Source organism: Pezoporus wallicus, unplaced genomic scaffold, assembly GCF_028554395.1.
Source record: "Pezoporus wallicus isolate ANWC-B61680 ecotype Strahan unplaced genomic scaffold, APGP_CSIRO_Pwel_v1 contig_8747, whole genome shotgun sequence".
Taxonomy (NCBI): domain Eukaryota; kingdom Metazoa; phylum Chordata; class Aves; order Psittaciformes; family Psittacidae; genus Pezoporus; species Pezoporus wallicus.
In genome coordinates, this window is record NW_026641976.1 from 174,190 (window position 1) to 193,454 (window position 19,265).

The following is a 19,265-nucleotide window of genomic DNA, read 5'->3' on the forward strand; positions in this document are numbered from 1 at the left end:
GGCTTCTATAATAAGAGCTAAGAGTACACATGTAGGTTTCGTACTTACATCATTATTAGCTCCATACACAAAATACCCTGAAAATACCACTGCTGTGAGAGATGATGGACAGAAATCCCAGCAGTAGAGAAGGTTTCAACTGTAGTTTGCAGGACTGCTGTAGCTGTTAACTTTCTTGATGCATGAGGATGTGCTGCCTCTGGCTGAATGCAGCTGGGTTTATTCACAACATTTAATAATCCTAGTTTTTTTATATGTACAGCCCTAGAGGATTTATTCTTTAGTCTTTCAGTAATACACACATATATGAATATTTTTGAGTAAGAATTGTGGTTTGCCATACTTAAAGTACCTTAATTCCAGCAGTGAGGTGATTTGTCTGAGGGTTGCAGCATAGTTTGTATAAAGTGACTATTCCTAAGGGAGAAAGTTACCTAGTAGCTGAACTACACTAATACAACCCTAATGCTATGAATAGTTATTTGGACTGCACTGAAGTAGCCATATGTTACTTACAGTGACTTAAATCAGTTTTTCATGGAAAGTCATGAGCCTATTCCTTGGACAGAGTGAAGCGAAATGGCAAGTTCTACCTCCACTTTTGGCTAAACAGAAAGAGGAGCCCTCTGGCCAGAGTCAGGTCAGGAGAATCATGGAAATGGAGGCATAGCAGGGACCTGAAGAGATGTCCTGCTGTAGCTCATACCTTTGCACTGCTGGAAACCTGGTTAAGCACATCCCATCATTGACATGTGATAATTATATACAGTTGCACTCATGGTTATACAACTCTACCTAAGTATTCCTATTCTGACTGGTAGTGTTTCAAAGCAACATTGCGTGACTGTCCAAGAACTCAGGCTATAACTGAAAAGAAATCAAGCTATAACTGCTCATAACTCCAAGGGGGAAAATGCATATTCAAGTTTGTTCTAATCACTTGTTTATTTTGATTTTTTTCCCCCACAACAGAGACAAGGAACCGGAGCTACAAATGGAAAAGAGAAGACATCTGCTGAGAATGGTAAGGGTAGACTGTATTTCTTGATGGTGACTGTTAAGTTAAATTGACAAAAAGTATTTTTTACTGTAATGATAGACATTAGGTAGCAATGGCCTTGTTTTTTTTTTTAATCTTCTGAATGAATTTGAAAAACTAGAAGGGCTTCAATGGGATTATTTTCTTTATATTTGTATGTTCAAATCATTTACTAAAGCAGAGGCAGATTCTAAGCGTGTACTATAGCAAACCAAAGGACTCTGCAGAAGTCAGTGCAGATATGAATGAAGCTAGAACAAGATAATGTTAGGAACAAAGAACACCAAAAAACTAGGTTAAGTATTATTAGCAGTTGCTATAATGTATGTGGAAGGTGAACAAAAGTAAACTAATTACAATTAATTACTGAAAAGGAGGAAGAATGTAAGTCTCTTCTCTGAAAAGCCAAGGGTTTTCCAAGATGGGAGACTTGAGCAGTTATTTTGGCCTTTACATTGGTCTGAATGGAATTTTGGGGCTCTTTGAGACAACATACCTTAAAACATTAAGAGGCTTCTTTATGCCTACTTTTTCCTAATACAGAGAGGTGACTTTCCCATAAGGGCTGTTCGCATAATGTTACAGTAAATGAAATCTGTAGATGTTGTTCCCAGTATGATAAAACACAAATTAGAGTGGAAAAAAAGAAATAAATATTTTGGCTTGTTATAGTGTCTTGAATTAGTGGGAACAAATGTACCCTGACAGCAAAGTCATTTGTGTTCTCAAGTTAACAGGAAAGGAAAGCAAGCAAAATTATGTCAGCCATTTGGGCAGCAGGGGAAGCATGTTTCTGTCTTTACTGTTTGAGCACATTATGAACTGAGCTCATTTGCCTTGAATTTCTTCCCAAATAAAATTGTCCTGTTGTCAAGTTTAGCTTAGATTTACTGATCCTGCAGCATTCTTAATTCTTTTTTTTTCTCAACAGGAATTTTGAGTGAGAAAGGGCTGCATCATTAATTCAGAAATCTATATGATTCTAGTTGTAGCATAGTTTTAGGCCTAATATGAACAGGCAGATGTGCAGTTAATCTTAGACAAGTAGATGCCAATTATTTTTTGTAATGAAATTGTAACAACAAACCTGTCACCTATGTATAATAGTGGAGCAGTAGGGGAAATGGATTAGTGTCCTCTGATTTCCCCAGTCCCTATGCTTGCATGAAAATAAAGCAGAATCAGAACTTTGAACCAGAGGTCTAAATCAAAGAAGCAGAAATGTGTAGTCCTTTTTTCTTTATTAGCTCTGTGCTGTTAGAACTCATGCAGGAGTGATTTATTCCTCTGAAAACTGGGGTGTTCTGTAAACCTACATACACAATATAAATCCTGTTACATGTTTTTTTTTTTTGTCTTTTCTTTTTTTTTTTCTGGCCAGAAGTCTGCAACATGTCCATGCCTTAAATTTTCCTTGGGGCTGTTGTCAGCTGCCTCGTTAGGTATTTGTTTCCCTGTCAAAAGGAAGCTTTCCTTCTTGTTGAAATGGGGAGAGGAAGAAGAAATGAAAACCCTTTTCATCTTGTTAAAAAAAAGTCATGCTGTGAAAATGTTTGTGGAGGCAAGGTTTTCTGCTCATTGTCCTTGTTCTTGATTAAAGGATGAAGAGAAACTACTGAAAATCAGCTGAGCATCTGTGCTGTTAAGACTAATTTCAGAGTTCTTTTTATTCACACAGTGGAGATGTTGCTATGGGTCAAGTTTGGGGGGTTTGAGTGTTTTTTTTTTTTTTTTTTTTTGTTAGAAAATGAATTTTGAGCCTGTCTCTAGGCAAGTTCAAAATCGAAGAAAATAAAACTAACCGTGGCAGTCGGCATTCTCCCTCTTTGAAGACACGTACCGTGTTGCTGTCACTGAGAAGCATTTGGGGAAGTTCAGTCTCTGAAGATTCCTTTTATAGTAGTGATAGATTTGGTAGACACTTATGAATGCATGTTCTTGTTTGACCTTCATTAGATAGTAGCATGATGTCCTTAGTTGCGTTTAGTTCCTACTGCCACAGCAGTGGTTTCTCTTAGCTGGCTTCCCTTCTAGTGGAGGATTTTACCACACACAAAATTCAGGCTCAGTCCCAATGCCTACTGCCTTGTTCTAGCACCCTTGCTTGTTGGCTCAGGGGGATGAGCTGCGGAAAAGAATGAGCTTCAAAAAGCCAGTAGTGTGGAGCAGTGATGTGCCACAGTGTGGGAGTTTGTGATCATAGGAGAAGAAAATCTTGTACACAAGCTGTACTGGTTGTCATGTTGATGAATGGACTGTTGTACCGACACGGAACTTCATTCATCAACAGTTGTCTTTCCTCAGCTGCCTTCTGGAATAGATTTCCAGACTGCTAGGTGGTAAGGTGTAGGGGACAAAGCTCCCTGTTTCAGAGCACTGGTCATTAGCAGACAGGATTGCTCTCCACTATATTTTGTACAATATATACCACCATATCTTCTTGGGGTTTATGCAGCAGCAAACCTGGTAGTTCTTGAAGCTGTATCAGTACTATAAATACTGTATGCCAACAAAAATATTATTGGGATTAAATTACATAAGCTAGTTTTCCTGGGTGAAAGGACTAGTTTTAAAGAAATATTAGCAGTAATACTGTGCATACAGAAACAGCTATATAAAAACAACTTGTATACAGGACCCATGTAACTGTAGCTGCCGTGACCTCATTGAGTCTTGGAGAAACTCAGTCTACCTGAAAGCTGAGCCATGTTTATTTGTGTATGCCATAACAAACTTAACTTGTAAACTCTACTATATAATACTGTTCTCTGCTGTAGAAAATCCAAAGGGAAGACAGAAGAACTATCCCCATGCACATCCTGCTATATGAATCTGACTTGTTCTAATAGAATCAGTGGGATAAGAAGCTGTAATTTCCTTTTTACTTATTTTTTTTTTAATCTAGTCTATTGTGCTTGCAAATGCATCCTAAATGAAAACAGGATGTTCCTACCTTACTGTTCTTCTTACCTTGGCAATGTCACAAGGTTAACACTTGTCACTTCTCATTCTGTTTCACATTACCCTGTGGTTTTTTTTTCTATGTAATTTGCAAGCTGGTATCATACAATCTACTCTTCATAGACTAGCACAACTGGCAGGGAAATAATTGCACAAGAACCAATTATTTCTATCTTCAAATTTAGAATCGCTCTTTTCCTATTAATAGATTTCACCCTTTCTTCTGAAGGTACGTAAGACATGTGATTATTAATTGATATTTGTTAATAATTTTCTTGTAATAGCAGATTTATCATTTAGCAATATGAATATTTATAATACTAAAATACGTGCTTTCATGTGATGAATTCTATAACTTCCTGGGTATGAGTGAAATGAAAATGAATAGGTTTGCATGAATTTACATATCATGGTGGATTAGGCATACACAATCACAGCAAGATGTCCAGTTGTACTGGAGGTGAAACTATTTTCAGTTTCTGCTCATTCATAAGCATTTGTCTTGTCAGTGGTTTCTGCTTTGGGGTGATCTAAAAACTCTAAGTAAATGCATTTCCTTCTCTCTGTACAGTATGCCATGGGATGCCTCTAACATAAGGATAAAAATAGTAGAGTAAAATTCTTATCTTTACACCTAAAATAGAGTAACCTAAAGTCACTTAAATCAGAATGCTTTTTGAAAGCACCAACTGTAATGGTAAAGAACTGTAAAACAATAATGTGTGGTAGAATAGAGATAGATCCCTCTCTAGTAAGCTTTCCCAGTAGAGGGATATGAATCTTGCAGTGTTATCAACAGTCCATTTACCCATCTCATCTACTCAAGGAATTTGTGAAATTCTGCACTCCGTGCACACTGCACTCAGGAATAAAGAATCTTGCTTGGTCTGACAGTGAATGATCATCTTAATAGTTATTTATGTAGAGTGCTTAGCTTAATAGAGCTTTAATTCCTGGCAAGAGGCCAGGATCATTATTATAAGATGGTCTAATATAAATATCTATTAAAGTACTTGAAATTAATTTTCCACTAATATTCTCCAAAGACTAGGTAAAAATATACTGGGTTTGGGAGCAGCCCAACAAATAAACTTGTGGAAAAAACTTTTGGAAAGGGAGGGAACACATGAGGCCAACTTGTATAAATATTCAAAGGATCTCATGGAACATGGTTTGCTATATCTGCCCAGGTCTAGAGGTCATTTTCCTTAGTTACAGGAAAGGGCAGTGACTGTGCTGTAGCAATGCAATGCCTCTTGTGTTTTGTCTTTTGCCACACAAACAATCTTTTGTGGTAAAGATAAAATAGGTCTTGCAAACAACTGCTGAATCAATATAAAACCAACAACAACAAAAATCCCAAACACAGAAAACCACCCCCAAAGGAAACACAAACCCCACCCTTTCAGACTGCTTCTCTCTGATACTGGACCCATACTGCACTAATCAGAAGTTAGAATGGGGAGAACTATAGGAAACTACTTAATACTGAGTTTTCCTGGGTAATAGATTGAGTGTTGGGAGGAAATTTACCTTGTCCTCTTGTTTCTTTGCATTATGGTGTTTGCTAAAATTCTCTTGTCCCTTGAAAGTGGTGTTTCACACAATACAGTCTCAAAGCCAGTAATGCAGTGTGTCTCTCCTCTTCTTCCAGTCTATATCCAGAGCCAAATTGTGTCCTATCTCAAACAACAAATCTAGTATTAGTGAGGATTTAAGAGTGAGATGAGAATTTGTGCTTCATCTCATTCCCTATCTCTTAAAATATGAAGTCTGTCTCAGCAGTGTTCCTAGATGTAACCACCAAATAACAGCTTCACAAAGCCTAAGTCCAAAAGTGTTTGAACCTACAGCATAGTTACCTAAGTTGTATTTGCTCATCTAGAGATTGCTCAGGCTTAGAAGAAGGTGTAAAAAAAAAAAAAAATCCTTTGTGAGCTCAATACCATGATCTGTAGTTGAATGTTTCAGATGAGAAATAGGAGAAAAATTCAAAATAAAGAGTTCTAGACAAATGCCATCTTAAGGCATAGCTATATATAGCAAAAACAGTACAGGTAACCTTATCTGCTGAGTTTTATTTCAGGCACTTTCTTGGGGACAGCAACACAAGCCCATAACCAACCCAAACATATTTCAGGTCCTCTCCTGGCCTGTATCCCTTCCTTGCCCCAGACTGGCCTGTTTGTCAGGGAGTCTGTTCATATCTTCAGGCTGCAAGCATGTCTCAGCAAATGGCAGATCTAGCCTTTAATAACAAGGCTCTCCGACTGTTCACAGATCTTCCCTAGAGAGGATACCGAAAGGAAGAGTGGGAAGTTATACATGAACTTCATTTCTTCTCCTAGGTGAATTTCCATTTCTTGAGGCCAGAGGATAAGTTCTCTCCAGAGGAATAATGTGTGCTTATTTATTTAGGGCAGTGATGACAATGAAGGATTGCTCGCAAAAATCTTCATATTAACAACTTTTGAGGTTTATCCAGCAACAAAAACTTCTAAAGCAATAGTTTTTGCATGTTTGGGATAGACACCTTCTGTACTGAAACTTCACCTTCCCCCACGTGTTTGTACACATCCAGTAGCGATCTGGTTTCATGGAGAGGATCCCTCTGGTAGAGTTTTAAGTAATGAATATACCTAATCTAAATTGAAGTCATAGTTGTAAGAGAGCAGATGCTGTTCTTATTTTTGTTACCTGACAAGTCTGGTTTGATACTGTGCATTACTGCTGCACTTCATCTGGTAATGAGAATTGTAAATGTTTAGGCAGAAGCATCTTTTCTAAAAAAAGAAAACCAAACCCCACAACCCAGCGTTGTATTAAAAGCTTAATCAATTAGCAGAGCCAGTAGTGCTCATGTAGTCTGGCTAATGTCCTGTCTTTGAAATCCCCCACAAGTTTTCATTTTGTGTATCATTTATAACTACTCTCAACACTACCAAATAAGTCCATCTGCTGACACAGGGTATATCATTATGCTCATGAAGGATGTCTGTGTATGCTGATATAATGTCAATTAATCAGCTTTTTCTCACATGTTGTTTTGCTTTTTGTTTTGGGGTTGTTTTCCCCCCTGAGACTGCTCTGGAGAGGAAAAGAGAGGTTTCCTATCTGATGAAAATGCACCAGAAGAGCAAATTAAATGCAGAAGTCCCATAGGGTAAAAGCAAACAAGGGCAGCACAGCCATAGAATAATGTCAGCTTTTTAAATTCACTTTTTAAGGACCTAAATATGAAATTATTTCAAAATATATTTATGCCTTTTCCCTTAGAGGAAAAGGTACCAGAGCTAGCTGGCATCTTTAAGATGGAGAAGCCTTCACACTTAACACTCCTGTTACAAGTGAATCTGCCTAGGTACTTATATGGTCCTCACCACCATAGTAACCGAGTGTCTTCCAAGTATTTAAAAATAGAGATCACAATAACAATTTTTTCCCCAGCACATCTCTTTCCAGGTTGCTACAGGAATAACTTGATTAATTTATGCGTCTTTGTTTTGCACACAGTGCCTGCATGCAACTTGGGAAACTTGTCTGCTGGCAAAAGCTTACTGTATTGTAAGGAAAACCAGGTTCAGTGGGAACAAAGAGGCTGAGTGAAATTGCCTGGAAGAATGGAGTCTGTAAAATTAAAGGTAGAAAGAACACTGCTGAAGTCTTGACACCCGAGCTTCTTCAGAATACCCACAAGGATCTTGATTTACTCCTTTGTCCTTGTTTTTTAATATATATAAATGTATATATTATATATATAATAATGTATATATTTGCATTGATTGTGGCTTGTTTAATTTATTAACAGTCAGAGTAGGATGATGAGAAATAAAACCAAATCTTAAAAGCACCCTCCCCCATCTCCCTTCTTCCCCAGCTTAATTCTACTCCTGAATTTTCTATCCCCTTCTCACCAGGAGTACAGGGTGATGGGGAATGAGGGCTGTAGTCTGTTCATCACATACTGTCTCTGCTGCTCTTTCCTCCTCAAGGGGGGGACTCCTCATGCCTTCCCCTGCTCTAGTGTGGGGCCGCTCCCATGGGGGACAGTATTCCTCAAACTGCTCTAGCTTTGGGTCCATTTCACGGGGTGCAGTCCTTTGGAAACTGACTGCTCCAACTTAAGTTGGGTCACAAGTCCTACAGCAAACCTGCTCCAGCATGGGCCCCTCTTTCTGTGGGGCCACAGGTCCTGGCTGGAGCCTTCTCCAGCACAGGCTTCCCAAGGGGTCACAGCCTTCCTTGGTCATCCCACTGCTCTGGTGTGGGGTCCTCCATGGGCTGCAGGTGACAGCTGCTTCACCATGGATCTCTATGGCTGCAGGCGGACAGTCTGCCTCATCATGGTTGTCCTCACAGGCTGTAGGGGAATCTTTCTTTGGCACCTGGAGCACCACCTTCTTCACTGACCTTGGTGTCTGCAGAGATTTTTCCCTCTTGATATTCTCGCTCCCCTCTCCAGATTCACATGCTGTCTCAGAGCTTTCTCCCACCTCCCACCCCCCCTCCCCCTTAAGTCTGTTATCCCAGAGGTGCTACCACTGTTGCTGCTGGGCTTAGCCTTGGCCGGTGGCAGGTCTGTCTTGGAGTTAGCTGACATTGGCTCTATTGGATACAGGGGAAGCTTCTAGAAGCCACCTCTGTAGGCTTCTAGCTACCAGAAGGTTGCCATGCAATCCCAATAAGGAGTCCTAATCCTTTTTGAGAAGCTGGTCTGTAAGAATCAGGCTAGGTCATTAGGAAAAAAAAAAAAGTCAGTTCTAAATTAAGAAAATAATAAAAAAGCTCTGGTGATACTGGTGGTTTTTTCTTTTTGATGACTCATATCTATGCTGGTGTTCCCTTCAAGCGTTAATGAGGAAAGGCAGAACTGAAATTATGCCTTTGATAAGTGCCATCTTTTTCTTTTTTTTGGAAATCAGTCTAATTATCAGTGTGCTGCCTAACTATGCACCAGGGAGAACAAGATTTCTTTCCATGGCACGTAGCTGACACACACTGGCTCACTTCCACAAATGTGCACTCATTTGAAAATGTGCTGTCATCAATACTCTGGGAAAGAGGAATGTTTAGTTCTGCTTTGCTGCTGGTAGGAACCCAAATGAAGGACCCAGGTCAATGCTAATAAACCCAATGTTACCTGTCAAATGAATCTGTCCCTACGTTATCAAGGATGGTTTGGATCTGTACCAGGAGTAGATCCAATGGCATATGTAAGCTAGTGTAGTTACACTGAAAGTCTGTGGAGCTGGACTGACTTGCACAAGCTGCAGATCTTTCTCTACATGTTTCTGGACACTAACAATAGATGTTTAAAAGGCTACAAGAGGTAGGTGTAGCTCAGCAGCATATTTTTTAATTTAGTAGAAGTGAAAAATGAAAGGGGAGCACAATCAATGCACAACAGTGGTTACCAGGATTTACTGTTGTAGAAACATGACTTTTCTCTTTGACTGTACGCACTGTCTGCTTTACTTCATACAGCTGACTTCTGTTATTTTTCTTTTCCAGAAGACCTGGTTTTGTAAAAAAAATGAAAATGCTTTTCCACTTAAAAGTTCCTTGTCTGTTAGCAATTTGTTAAATGATTAATCATTTTTTTCTGAAGTTTTTAAGATTTTAATTTCTAGCACACAGCTGTCTTAATGCACTTAGCTTGATGCTCCAAAATTAGCTTGTAATTTGATGTTATCAAGCTCCCTTGTGTAAGCAGGCATCAGAATTTAGAACAGCGGGAGTGTTACAGGCGTGATTAAAATTTGGTCGTTAGCTGAGCTAGTGACCAGTTAAGGCTTCAAAAAGGAATTAGATGCTACAACATGAACCAGCACAACACCGCACTTTCAGTCCCAGTGCTCAGAGCTTATTTCAGGACCTTATGTAAAGTGCCTAGGTTGGCTATACAATGTAAGAAAAGGGTGTCTCAAAGTGGGACTTCAGCCCATGTGTGTCTCGAGTTCCTATGATGAACAAGAGGTATTAGGATTAATAATAGTAAACTCTGTCCCTGTCTATAGATAAGGGGTAAAATTCTTCTTGCCTGGCTGTATCGGTGTACATCTTTGTGAGACACCTAAAGCTTTGCTTCTTGTCAACAGAGAGAAATGTATTCTCTTGCGACATTATACTTATCAGAATGAGCCTCTTTGGAGAGCCTGGTGTTTATAGACCCTAATCTGATGTTGGCATAAAATGACTTCTGATTTGCTTGTCTCTATCAAGGCTGAGGAATTTGTGGGTAATACTAAAATAAAAGATATACAATATAAAATGAAATACATGCAATATCGCAAATATACAGAGCCTGTATATCTCTATAATTAAATGGATGCTCAACAGGATTTTTCAGAATGTCATTTTTGGACCTGGGCATTTAATTTCTCCTTAATCCAATCTGAAGCAACTCTATCCTTATTTAGATTGGTATGACCCTGGTGACCTCATATCAGCTCTTCCAGTGATTCTTCTCTGTGGAAGTTTGAATGTGAAAATATCCAAATAGTTGCTGGCTTGAGGTCTTCGTTAGCTAGCATAACGGACGTGACAAAAGCATTTGCTTTGGTCCAGCACACTTGGTTCATTTTTTCCCCAGCCTACAGTGGGTTACAAATAGGAATGACTGAGAAAAATACATATTTTCCAAGGAGGAATTCTCAAGAAAAGAAGAAACTTGGATAGCACCAGATAGGGAAAAGGCTTTTCAAGAGTCACAGCGGAAATAAGTGCAGGGTGCTTTGGCAGCTCCTGGGCATTTTGTGGGTAGCCCAGTGACTGGAACTTGGCTCTCAGCACTTCTCTAGGGTCTCACAGTAACATTATTTAATCACGGTTGATGAATGAGTACTCTAACTGTTTTCTGAGTATCTCATCTTTCATTTTAATTTATACCTAAAACCCCCTGAGACTGCTGTTGACTCGGGGTGGGAAAGCATTAATTATATGTTAGTTTATAGTGAAACATGGGCACTCCACAGTGACCAATTTTCTAGCTCCTCTAGGAGCTGCCAACAAAAAATAGACATGTACAAATTCATTCATTAGCACAAACTAATTAAAATCCAGGCTAATAGCCAGGAAAAATAATACATTATTGCTGGGATGCTGGGATTCATTGTGTGTGTACTAATCTAACAGTAACTATCCTTACTCCACAGTTTCTAATCCGATCTCATACTGATAGGTAGACAGCTAAGAGTTGGCCTTCGGATTGCTAGTGGCCTTTTCACTCTGTGTCCTTTCTACTTGCATAGGTTCCCCAGAAGCGCTATTTTCTGAGAATGTGTTGCCACGACTCTTTCAAACACAATGTGTAGGACAGAGTACCTCACCTGGATATCTTTAGTTTCATTGCGCAGTGGTGGTGCATTAACTTCCAATGCATTGTGACTTGAGCATTCTGTAGTTTGAAGCTTAGATTAGCCTTCATCAGTTCTTTCTTTTCCTTTTGTAGGTTTTTTTTAAGAGCTTGTTCTCTTCATTCTGCCTGCTTTATATAGGTACTGTTTTCTCTAGCCAAACCATGCTGCACTGTTGTATGCAAATGTTTTTTACTAATAATTTTCTATTTCAGTGTTCATAAAATAATTTTATTAACATTAGAGTTGGTAGCACCTTAAGAATGTGGGGCTGAGGTCCCTATAGGCACTGCAGAGAGCTGCTGACCCAAGTTTCTGAGAGGAAGCAAGAATTAGCTATGGAGAAAATTCTGGTCTGGATTCTCTGATTTGTGGCAGATGTGGTACAGCTAAACAGAAGGGTAGGAGGGAAGAGATTAATAAAGCTTGAAGATATGTTTATTCTTCTGGCCTTAGACTGATTTCACTGAGTTTAATGTGGGTTATCAGGTGTGGTACCTTTCTGAAAAGATGTTGATGCACATGCAATACCAGACCTCGGTTACATTTGAGCCCTATCTTGGGGTAAGATGGGAGTGCATATACCCTCATCCTGGCTTATATAAATGGCTGTTCATCAGCACATACTGGAATCAGATACTCCCCTTCTTTTTACCTCAGATAACCAGGGGTCAGAACCCACATAGGGAAGGATGTCTAGACAGAGCTGAGGCAGCTGGATTCAAGGCTGTTTGGCATCCTGAAGCAGCTACCTCTTGGTCTAGCAGCAAGCAGACTAATTACTAGCAGACAGTGCAAAGCATACCTGTATTATCATCTCATCTAATGATTTTGTTCATAAAGCAGACAGCTGTATTTTTCACTAGCAAAAATTTCTCAGTGGCCTTTACAATCAATCTATTCATAACTAAAATCTGTATCTCTGGTGAGGTCTGCCTCTGGGAGGCAAAGACACATTGTATCACCTAGGAGAAGCTGGGAAAAGTCATTCTGAGTTTCTTTCAGCCAACAAGGTAAGAAACAAATGTAAGATACAAGGTTTTGGACCTTTTTGTCAATGCGTGATAGATGCTGTCAGCAGAGGCTACAGACGCAGGCTTTGCTAATCAGTCATGACTCATCATTCAGTCCACCAGCACTACTTTGTCTCATCTCAGATGAATTTCAGGTTTCAGTTTAAGTTCCTTTCTCTGTAAATTCAGGAGAAAGAAATAGCTCTGTTAGATTCCAGTGGAAAGAAATCTGGTTATTAAGGATCCATATACAATATATGGATCCTGTATATGCTTAGCACACTGACGAATACGCCCAGTTAATGTGCCAGGTGCAAGACTTGGAGTTGTTCTGACCATGTCCAGGAGGTTTGATGGACTTAGTCTGCACTGACTGTTGGATCTCTTTTAAACTGTGACCCTATGCCAGACAAAAGTGTCCCAACTGTTGTTCAAGTATTTATGTTTTTTTAAATGAGGGACCACATAAATAAAAAACAGAAGACTGAGTCATGAGATGGAGGAGATCTCTCAGCTAAAAGCAATTCCATTATGGAAGAACATCAAAAAGAAACTTTAATTTTTAGATATTACCTCCATTCCTCCTATGCCACAGGCAGACCTTGTGAAGAATGCACTCTAGAGGCTGTTCTCAGATGCAGCAGAATTAGTGTAGATTTTTGGTTTTTATTCATCGTAAGAATATTACTGTTGTTAACATTAGCATTTTCTTTATTATGTGGTGGACTGGTCGCAGTCCAGAATTATTTGGAATTAGAATATTTACATTTTTCCTTTTATTAGTTCTTTTTTCTTGAGTGGAAGATGCTGCACACACACACACAAAATCGGTGAAGGTATCATCAAGGTATGCTAGTGCTTGTTTGTAGTTTCTCCGCCATTTGTCTGTGGGAGCTTGTAACTCCCACTCCGTTTGGTTCTAAGTTTCAGGTTTTAATGAACCTAAATGTAAGCACATCCACAACTGCCATTGTTTTTGGAGATGCAAAGATCCTCAGGAAGTTATTGTTTTCCTCTGCAAAGTATAAATAAATCCAAATTTACTTGACAGTTGGCATGGAAAGGTTTTATGACTGTGTAAATCTGAGCCTTGTTTCAAGCTTCATGCAACTCTTAGGGTATCACAATAATTTTCTATGCCTGTAAGTAGTTTTGTTCAGGATTATGTAGTACCACAAAGCATATTTAGGGATACATCTCTTGATTGAACTTGCTGAATAAAAACTAGCATCTAATTAACCTAAGCTAAAATAGAGAGCAGCTGCTTCTATTCTGCTGTGTGTTTGTGAGGTTTTGTGCCTAGCAGCAAAAGGCTGAGTACAACTTCCACTTTTGTTCATCACAGCTTAACATTTCAGTATAATTGCTGAGATAGTGAGTGATCCAGCTTAGAACTGCCAGCCTTTTCTTACAGTGTAAGGGATACCTTTTGTTGCTGTAGGCAATGCTGTCTGGATGTGACAAAACACTTTATAAGCTTGACCAAGCGTGCCACAAAAGAAAACAAAAAGCAATGTTGGCTTTCAGTTCAGGCAGTTCCAAAAAAGATGTTCCATCTCCCCAGTGGCTTGTTTCAGGAGAAAGTCTGATTGATTTGGTAAAAAAAAAATGTTCTGGTTGTTGCTAGTCAGAAGAGGTTGCACAAATTGAGGTAAACAGCAGAAAACAGAGACGCAGATTCTCAGCTGGTGCAAATTGCCATACCTATTCTGCCAATGGTTTCTGCTGGTTTATGCAAGGCCGAAGATGCTTTTAACAAGTCATTGTATAGGTAAACAGTTTTCTGCCAGTGAGACCCCTTACACTTACAGGCAGTGAGTGTGCCCACGAGAGCGGGCTGAAACACATGATGCATTGGTATGCTCTGTAGTGATTTGAAGTTACTGGTCCTCTCTGCCAGGCAGCTACAATGGGTCAGGTTTATTATTCCTTACTTTTTCCAATCTTCATAAAAACTGAAGTTTTCCTTTCATTTTTCCACAAGCAGTTTCTTTTCTGACTTGCTTTCTTACTGTCTCCTGCATGCTGTGTTTCTGTCTCACTTCTCATGCTTTCTCCTCCCCCAGAGAATTGCATGCCTCTTCAGCACAGCTAAGTCAAGCACTACTTCATCCTCTAACTGCCTGATTTTGTCTCCTCTTATTTTCCCAGGCAAAGTTCCAGTCTAGGATTTTAGTAAAGAATATGCAGTCACCAAAAGAAGGTTACTGATTAATGCTCTGATCTGTAGTCATGGTTGACCCTCACCTAAAGTCTCTCATTTCTCTCCAGTTTCACAAAACGTTTACTGTTTCCCAGACTAGATCAAAGCAAGGACCAGGTGAGTAGGCAGCAAATAAATACCTGGAGGAAGAGCACCACATCTAAGAAACAGAAAAACTAATCTTTAAAATAGCATGATTGGAAACAAGTAGGCTTAACTGTTCCCTCTGCCTTATTAGCTTGGGACAGAAGGAAGGAGTAAATATTGTATTTCCTAAGTAAAAGAGAAGAAAAATATTTAATTGGTTCTGTTTGCATTCAGGTCTAAAATTTGAGCAGTGAAGAAAATGAGGTGGATTTTAGCGCAGCAGGGACTAGTTCTGAGGGGTGCTGTATACTGCCCGTTCTGCATATACCAGCGCTTGTGGTGTCAGTTAGGAATTTCAATCGTAACTTAAATCCTTCATTGCACTAACCCAGCTTGTGTTTCCTGATGCAGAGGAAAAACATTAAATTTCTAGTCCTTCTTCTAAGATGTAACCCTGAAAACTCATGGGGCTTTTAATCCTTAATAGTAGGGGAAGGAAAAATTAATCCATCTCGATTAGAAAACATGGGCTGGAAAAATCATCTGAGGTTGGTCAACCATGTGTGTCATCTAAGATGCAGTTTCTCATCAGCTTTATTGTCAACCCGACATGTCTGTAAATCCAAACAGAACTTAAGGATTTCCTGTCAGAGCTTAAGTTCACACAGGGGAAAATGTTTCCTAGAGAAGTTTTAAATGATCAGCAGGATTAAGTGCTAGAGAAATGCTCAAACACAGAATGTGTATGGGAGAGTTTTGATTAATTTTTGTCCTCCATGTAATCATTATAAATGACTCAACTATTTATTAATCTTTTTCTGAAGTTAAACTTCAAGAAATCATTGACAAATCTCAAAACAACAGCAAAGGAACAGTCACAGTCTGGTTTGGACCCCTTTTAAAGATTTTCCAGCTGTCCATAACTTTTATTTCATTTAGTTTACATTCTTTTACTTATATTATATAAATTTATATTGTTTATTACTATCTGGACTGGTGGCAAGGCCAATTAACAGAGCTGCTGAACTCCGCTGGTAAAAGCTCCGTTTTAGGTTATATACAGGCTTGCCAAAATCCAATTGCTTAGGCTCAAATTTGTCATGTTGATTGCTTGCCTCAAGCAGAATTATTTTGGAAGGGTTCAACAAAGTCATTCCCGTATGAGGCTTGAAAAAAATGCTAGCATGTCTAGCAATTAAAAATAGTTTCTGGTGGCCTTGGTTTTGACTGTTTTGAGTCTTTGTCATTTTCAGCAGAAATGTAAGATTTGCCATCTGGAATTTGACTTTTCTATCTTCAAAATTGGCCAAGTTATAAATGTTTAGAAAGACAAGTCTTATGTTTGCATGTGTTCAGTGTAGCAGTTAATTATTTTTTTTAATAAAAATTTGACATCACTTAGCCAAATGGTAAGCATTCAAACAACTAAACCAACACTGTCTTTGCAACACTTAAAGAAATTATAGTTTTCATTAATTGCTGTTCCATGCTTCTGTAACCTATGCTTTTGGATGGGAACTGAAATTAAGAGCATGGTAGTGCCCTTTCTGTGTTCCTAGAACATCACAATTGTAGCAGAAAATGTGCCTCCTTCCTTAGAACCAGATGGTCACAGGAACTGGAGCAGGAAGGTCAAAGGATGCAATGACAAAGCAGTTCAGTAAGTCTCAGGAAACTAGATGCCCAGAGTATTAGGGAAGGCTTGATAGATTTGAATGGGAACTGGGACTGGGAGGGAGGAGTATGAACTGGGATGTGAGAACTGGATAAGGCAGCTAGTTTGAGAAAGGGCTGGGGTGGAATTCTGAGGCTAGGGGATGCCCTGGTACAGTTTTGAAGATTAGAAGTAGCCAAATAAAGAAATAGAATTGTTAAGGTCTACTGAGACCCATGATGAGGATCTAGGCCAGGGAAGAGATGGTGCTAGCCCAGAGTTCATACAGATGAGGTGGAACAGAAATAGCCACCGCATCTGAAGGCATCAATGAGCAATCAAGGTCCCCATCCTGCAAGTCCATACCTTTCATTGTTTCATTGTTTCTTTCCTGTCAGCCATATGAAACCCACCAACAAAATATGCAACTCATCCTGTTTTCTGCTGATACAAGTACAAGACACCAGCCTACTACCACTATCAGTTACTTCATTAAAACACAGTGTCTATGTGGTGGATCTAACAGTTCCAAGCAGTCATGCTGCGGACCCATGTGGGTATCCATATGTTTCAGCAGAATGTAATTTTTTTCTTTAAATTAAGGAAACACAGCGTGCTCCTAAGACTATGAAAGTTGCACTGTCAAGAATCTGAAACAGGATTGTCTGGAATTGAAGTCGTCTATGCAAAATTAACTGAATTGATTGCACGATGGTATCGCTGTAAGTTCATCATGTACTAACTTTTTCATGCTTGACTTGGCAACCTTAATTTTTTTTTTAAGATAGTTTATGTGTGAAATAAACGTACAACTGAAGTGGGAGGGAAACCTTTATTCCCTGACCTCAGTTGGATTTTCATGTCAATTAGACTACCTGGCACTGGGCTTAATAACTCCCTAATTGCAATTGCAGCACTTAGCTAAATCAATGCCCACTCTTCCTGATAAAATTGTTTTTAAATAGCCATTGTTAAAAAGCACCAGGTGAAAATTTAGTGAGGTGAAAACAAAGAATTAATAGGAACCCTTCTTTTCTTCCAGACAACCTCACATTAATAAAGCTTATTTGTTGTTTTTTTTTTTTTTTGTTTTAAAGAGTTTTTACATTTTTTGCATTTAAACCATTTCATATTTGAAAAGAAACCACTCACAACATCTTTGAGTTTCAGGGAGATATTGTAGATTTGCAAGGGTATAAAACATTTACTATCAATTTGTAGCAAAGAACTTGTTTTAGAATCTTGCTGAGCTTTACTGTACTAGCACTTCCTTATTTTTTGCCTGGAAGCTGTGTGGTGTTTTCCTTGTAATTGTGCTTGAGATGAAGGATCAACACCTACTCCTAATTTTTTAATTAAAAACCAAACCCAAACAAAAAACTAGCAGACGAATGAACATGTGTAGTGACCACCTGTCAAAATCCCTGCGCAGCTTTATGCCATTTCTTTGTTTCACTGTCTCTGTAAGTTTTTTCACCACAAGGCAGACATCTATGGGGGGACAAAGCCAGTCACAGACATCCAGGACAATGTTGTATATGGATCACCACTGCTTTCCTGCTCTCTTACTCCTCTACCTTGAGGCCATGTATATTGCAAAGGTGAATGGGGTGCAGTAAGAATGCATCAGTAGGGGTGGTCATGCATGAACGCTATTAGGTGGGATTACTAAACCAAGGAGGTGATGCTGGACCAGATTGGAGGGTGAGAAAAAGGAGGACAGTCTCTCCCAGAGGAGGAGGAGGTCAGTAATGCTCCAGGTGGCAAAAGTAATTCATTACAGCTCTGAGGGCTGGAAGGCAGCTTAAGTGATGGGGTGGTGCAATACTTCTTAGCCACCACTTGCATTGGCAGTTCAGAAATGCACCACACTTCAAGCATGAGCAACCTTTCTTTGTGTCCTCATTGTACTACTGCGTGGGTCTGCTAAGTGCACCATCTGTCAGGGTAATGAGACCATTTTCCCTTCCCTGCTCCATAACCTCCTGATAAAAAGTTAGGAATATGGGCCTGCTTTTTCCTTCTTTCACTAGGACTTTTCTGGAAAACCATGCTTGGTTTTGTCAACATCCAAAAAATGAAAAAAAAAAAAAAAAGATGTGTGGATGTGATTAATCGATACATATAACAAGGTGGATGCTCCTTCTCCTTGCTGCACACTTGAGAATAAACCCAATACAGCCCAGCCTTAATGATCTACACTTTAATCAGATGCTTGTCAGAACATATAACTGCATTCTTATGGGAGAACAGCATCTCCATCATTTATGTGAAATAGCAACAAGTTCAAACAAGGATGTTGCTGAGTCAGTGCCTGGAACCTAGAAGATTTGGAATTTTATTTTTTATGAGATGGGGAAAAGGAAAAAAAAACAGTAGAAGCAGGATTTGAAGTACTGTCTAGTGCCTTTGGTGCCTGATCTTGCTCATTGATCTCTGCTACTTTGAAAAGACTTGGAAAATTACATTAAGCTATACCATCAGTCCTCACTCAATAAATACAGACACTGAAGTCAGGGACAAGAAATCCCACAGAGCCTTGGTATTGACTTGTTAGAATTCCAGGCTTTAGCTTCACACTATACTAACTGTCTATAAGTAATGAACAAACTGCTGAGAAGGACACTTTGCCCTTCTGGATTCATTCTCCACTCTTTTAAAGAGAATCTATTCATTGCCATTTTTTACTCTCTTATGCTAAACCGTAAATTGTCCTATGTGCCAATAAGCTCCTTCCTATTACTCCATGAGAGGAAATTTGTGGAAGAGCAAAGCTATATTCACGTGCTGTCTCAGAGCCAATACTCATATTAGTCTTAGCTTCAGTTTCTACAGTAGGAGAGGGGAAAGAAAAAAAAGAAGACAGGGATGGATGGGGGAGGGTGTTGTATTTGTTCCATTAACGAATGATGAAGCAGTAACTTGTGTGCTTTGGCATGTTTTAAAGAACACG

The 19,265-nt window shown here is 39.2% G+C and overlaps 1 protein-coding gene across 1 annotated transcript in view; it reads left to right on the forward strand.

Annotated features, from left to right (window-relative positions):
* Positions 1-19,265, forward strand: part of PCP4 (Purkinje cell protein 4) — a 51,857-nt gene that overhangs the window by 18,967 nt on the left and 13,625 nt on the right. Inside the window, exon 2 of the mRNA XM_057426386.1 lies at positions 973-1,024. Within this exon, the coding sequence (XP_057282369.1) occupies positions 973-1,024 (52 nt within the window). The remainder of the gene's footprint in view (positions 1-972; positions 1,025-19,265) is intronic.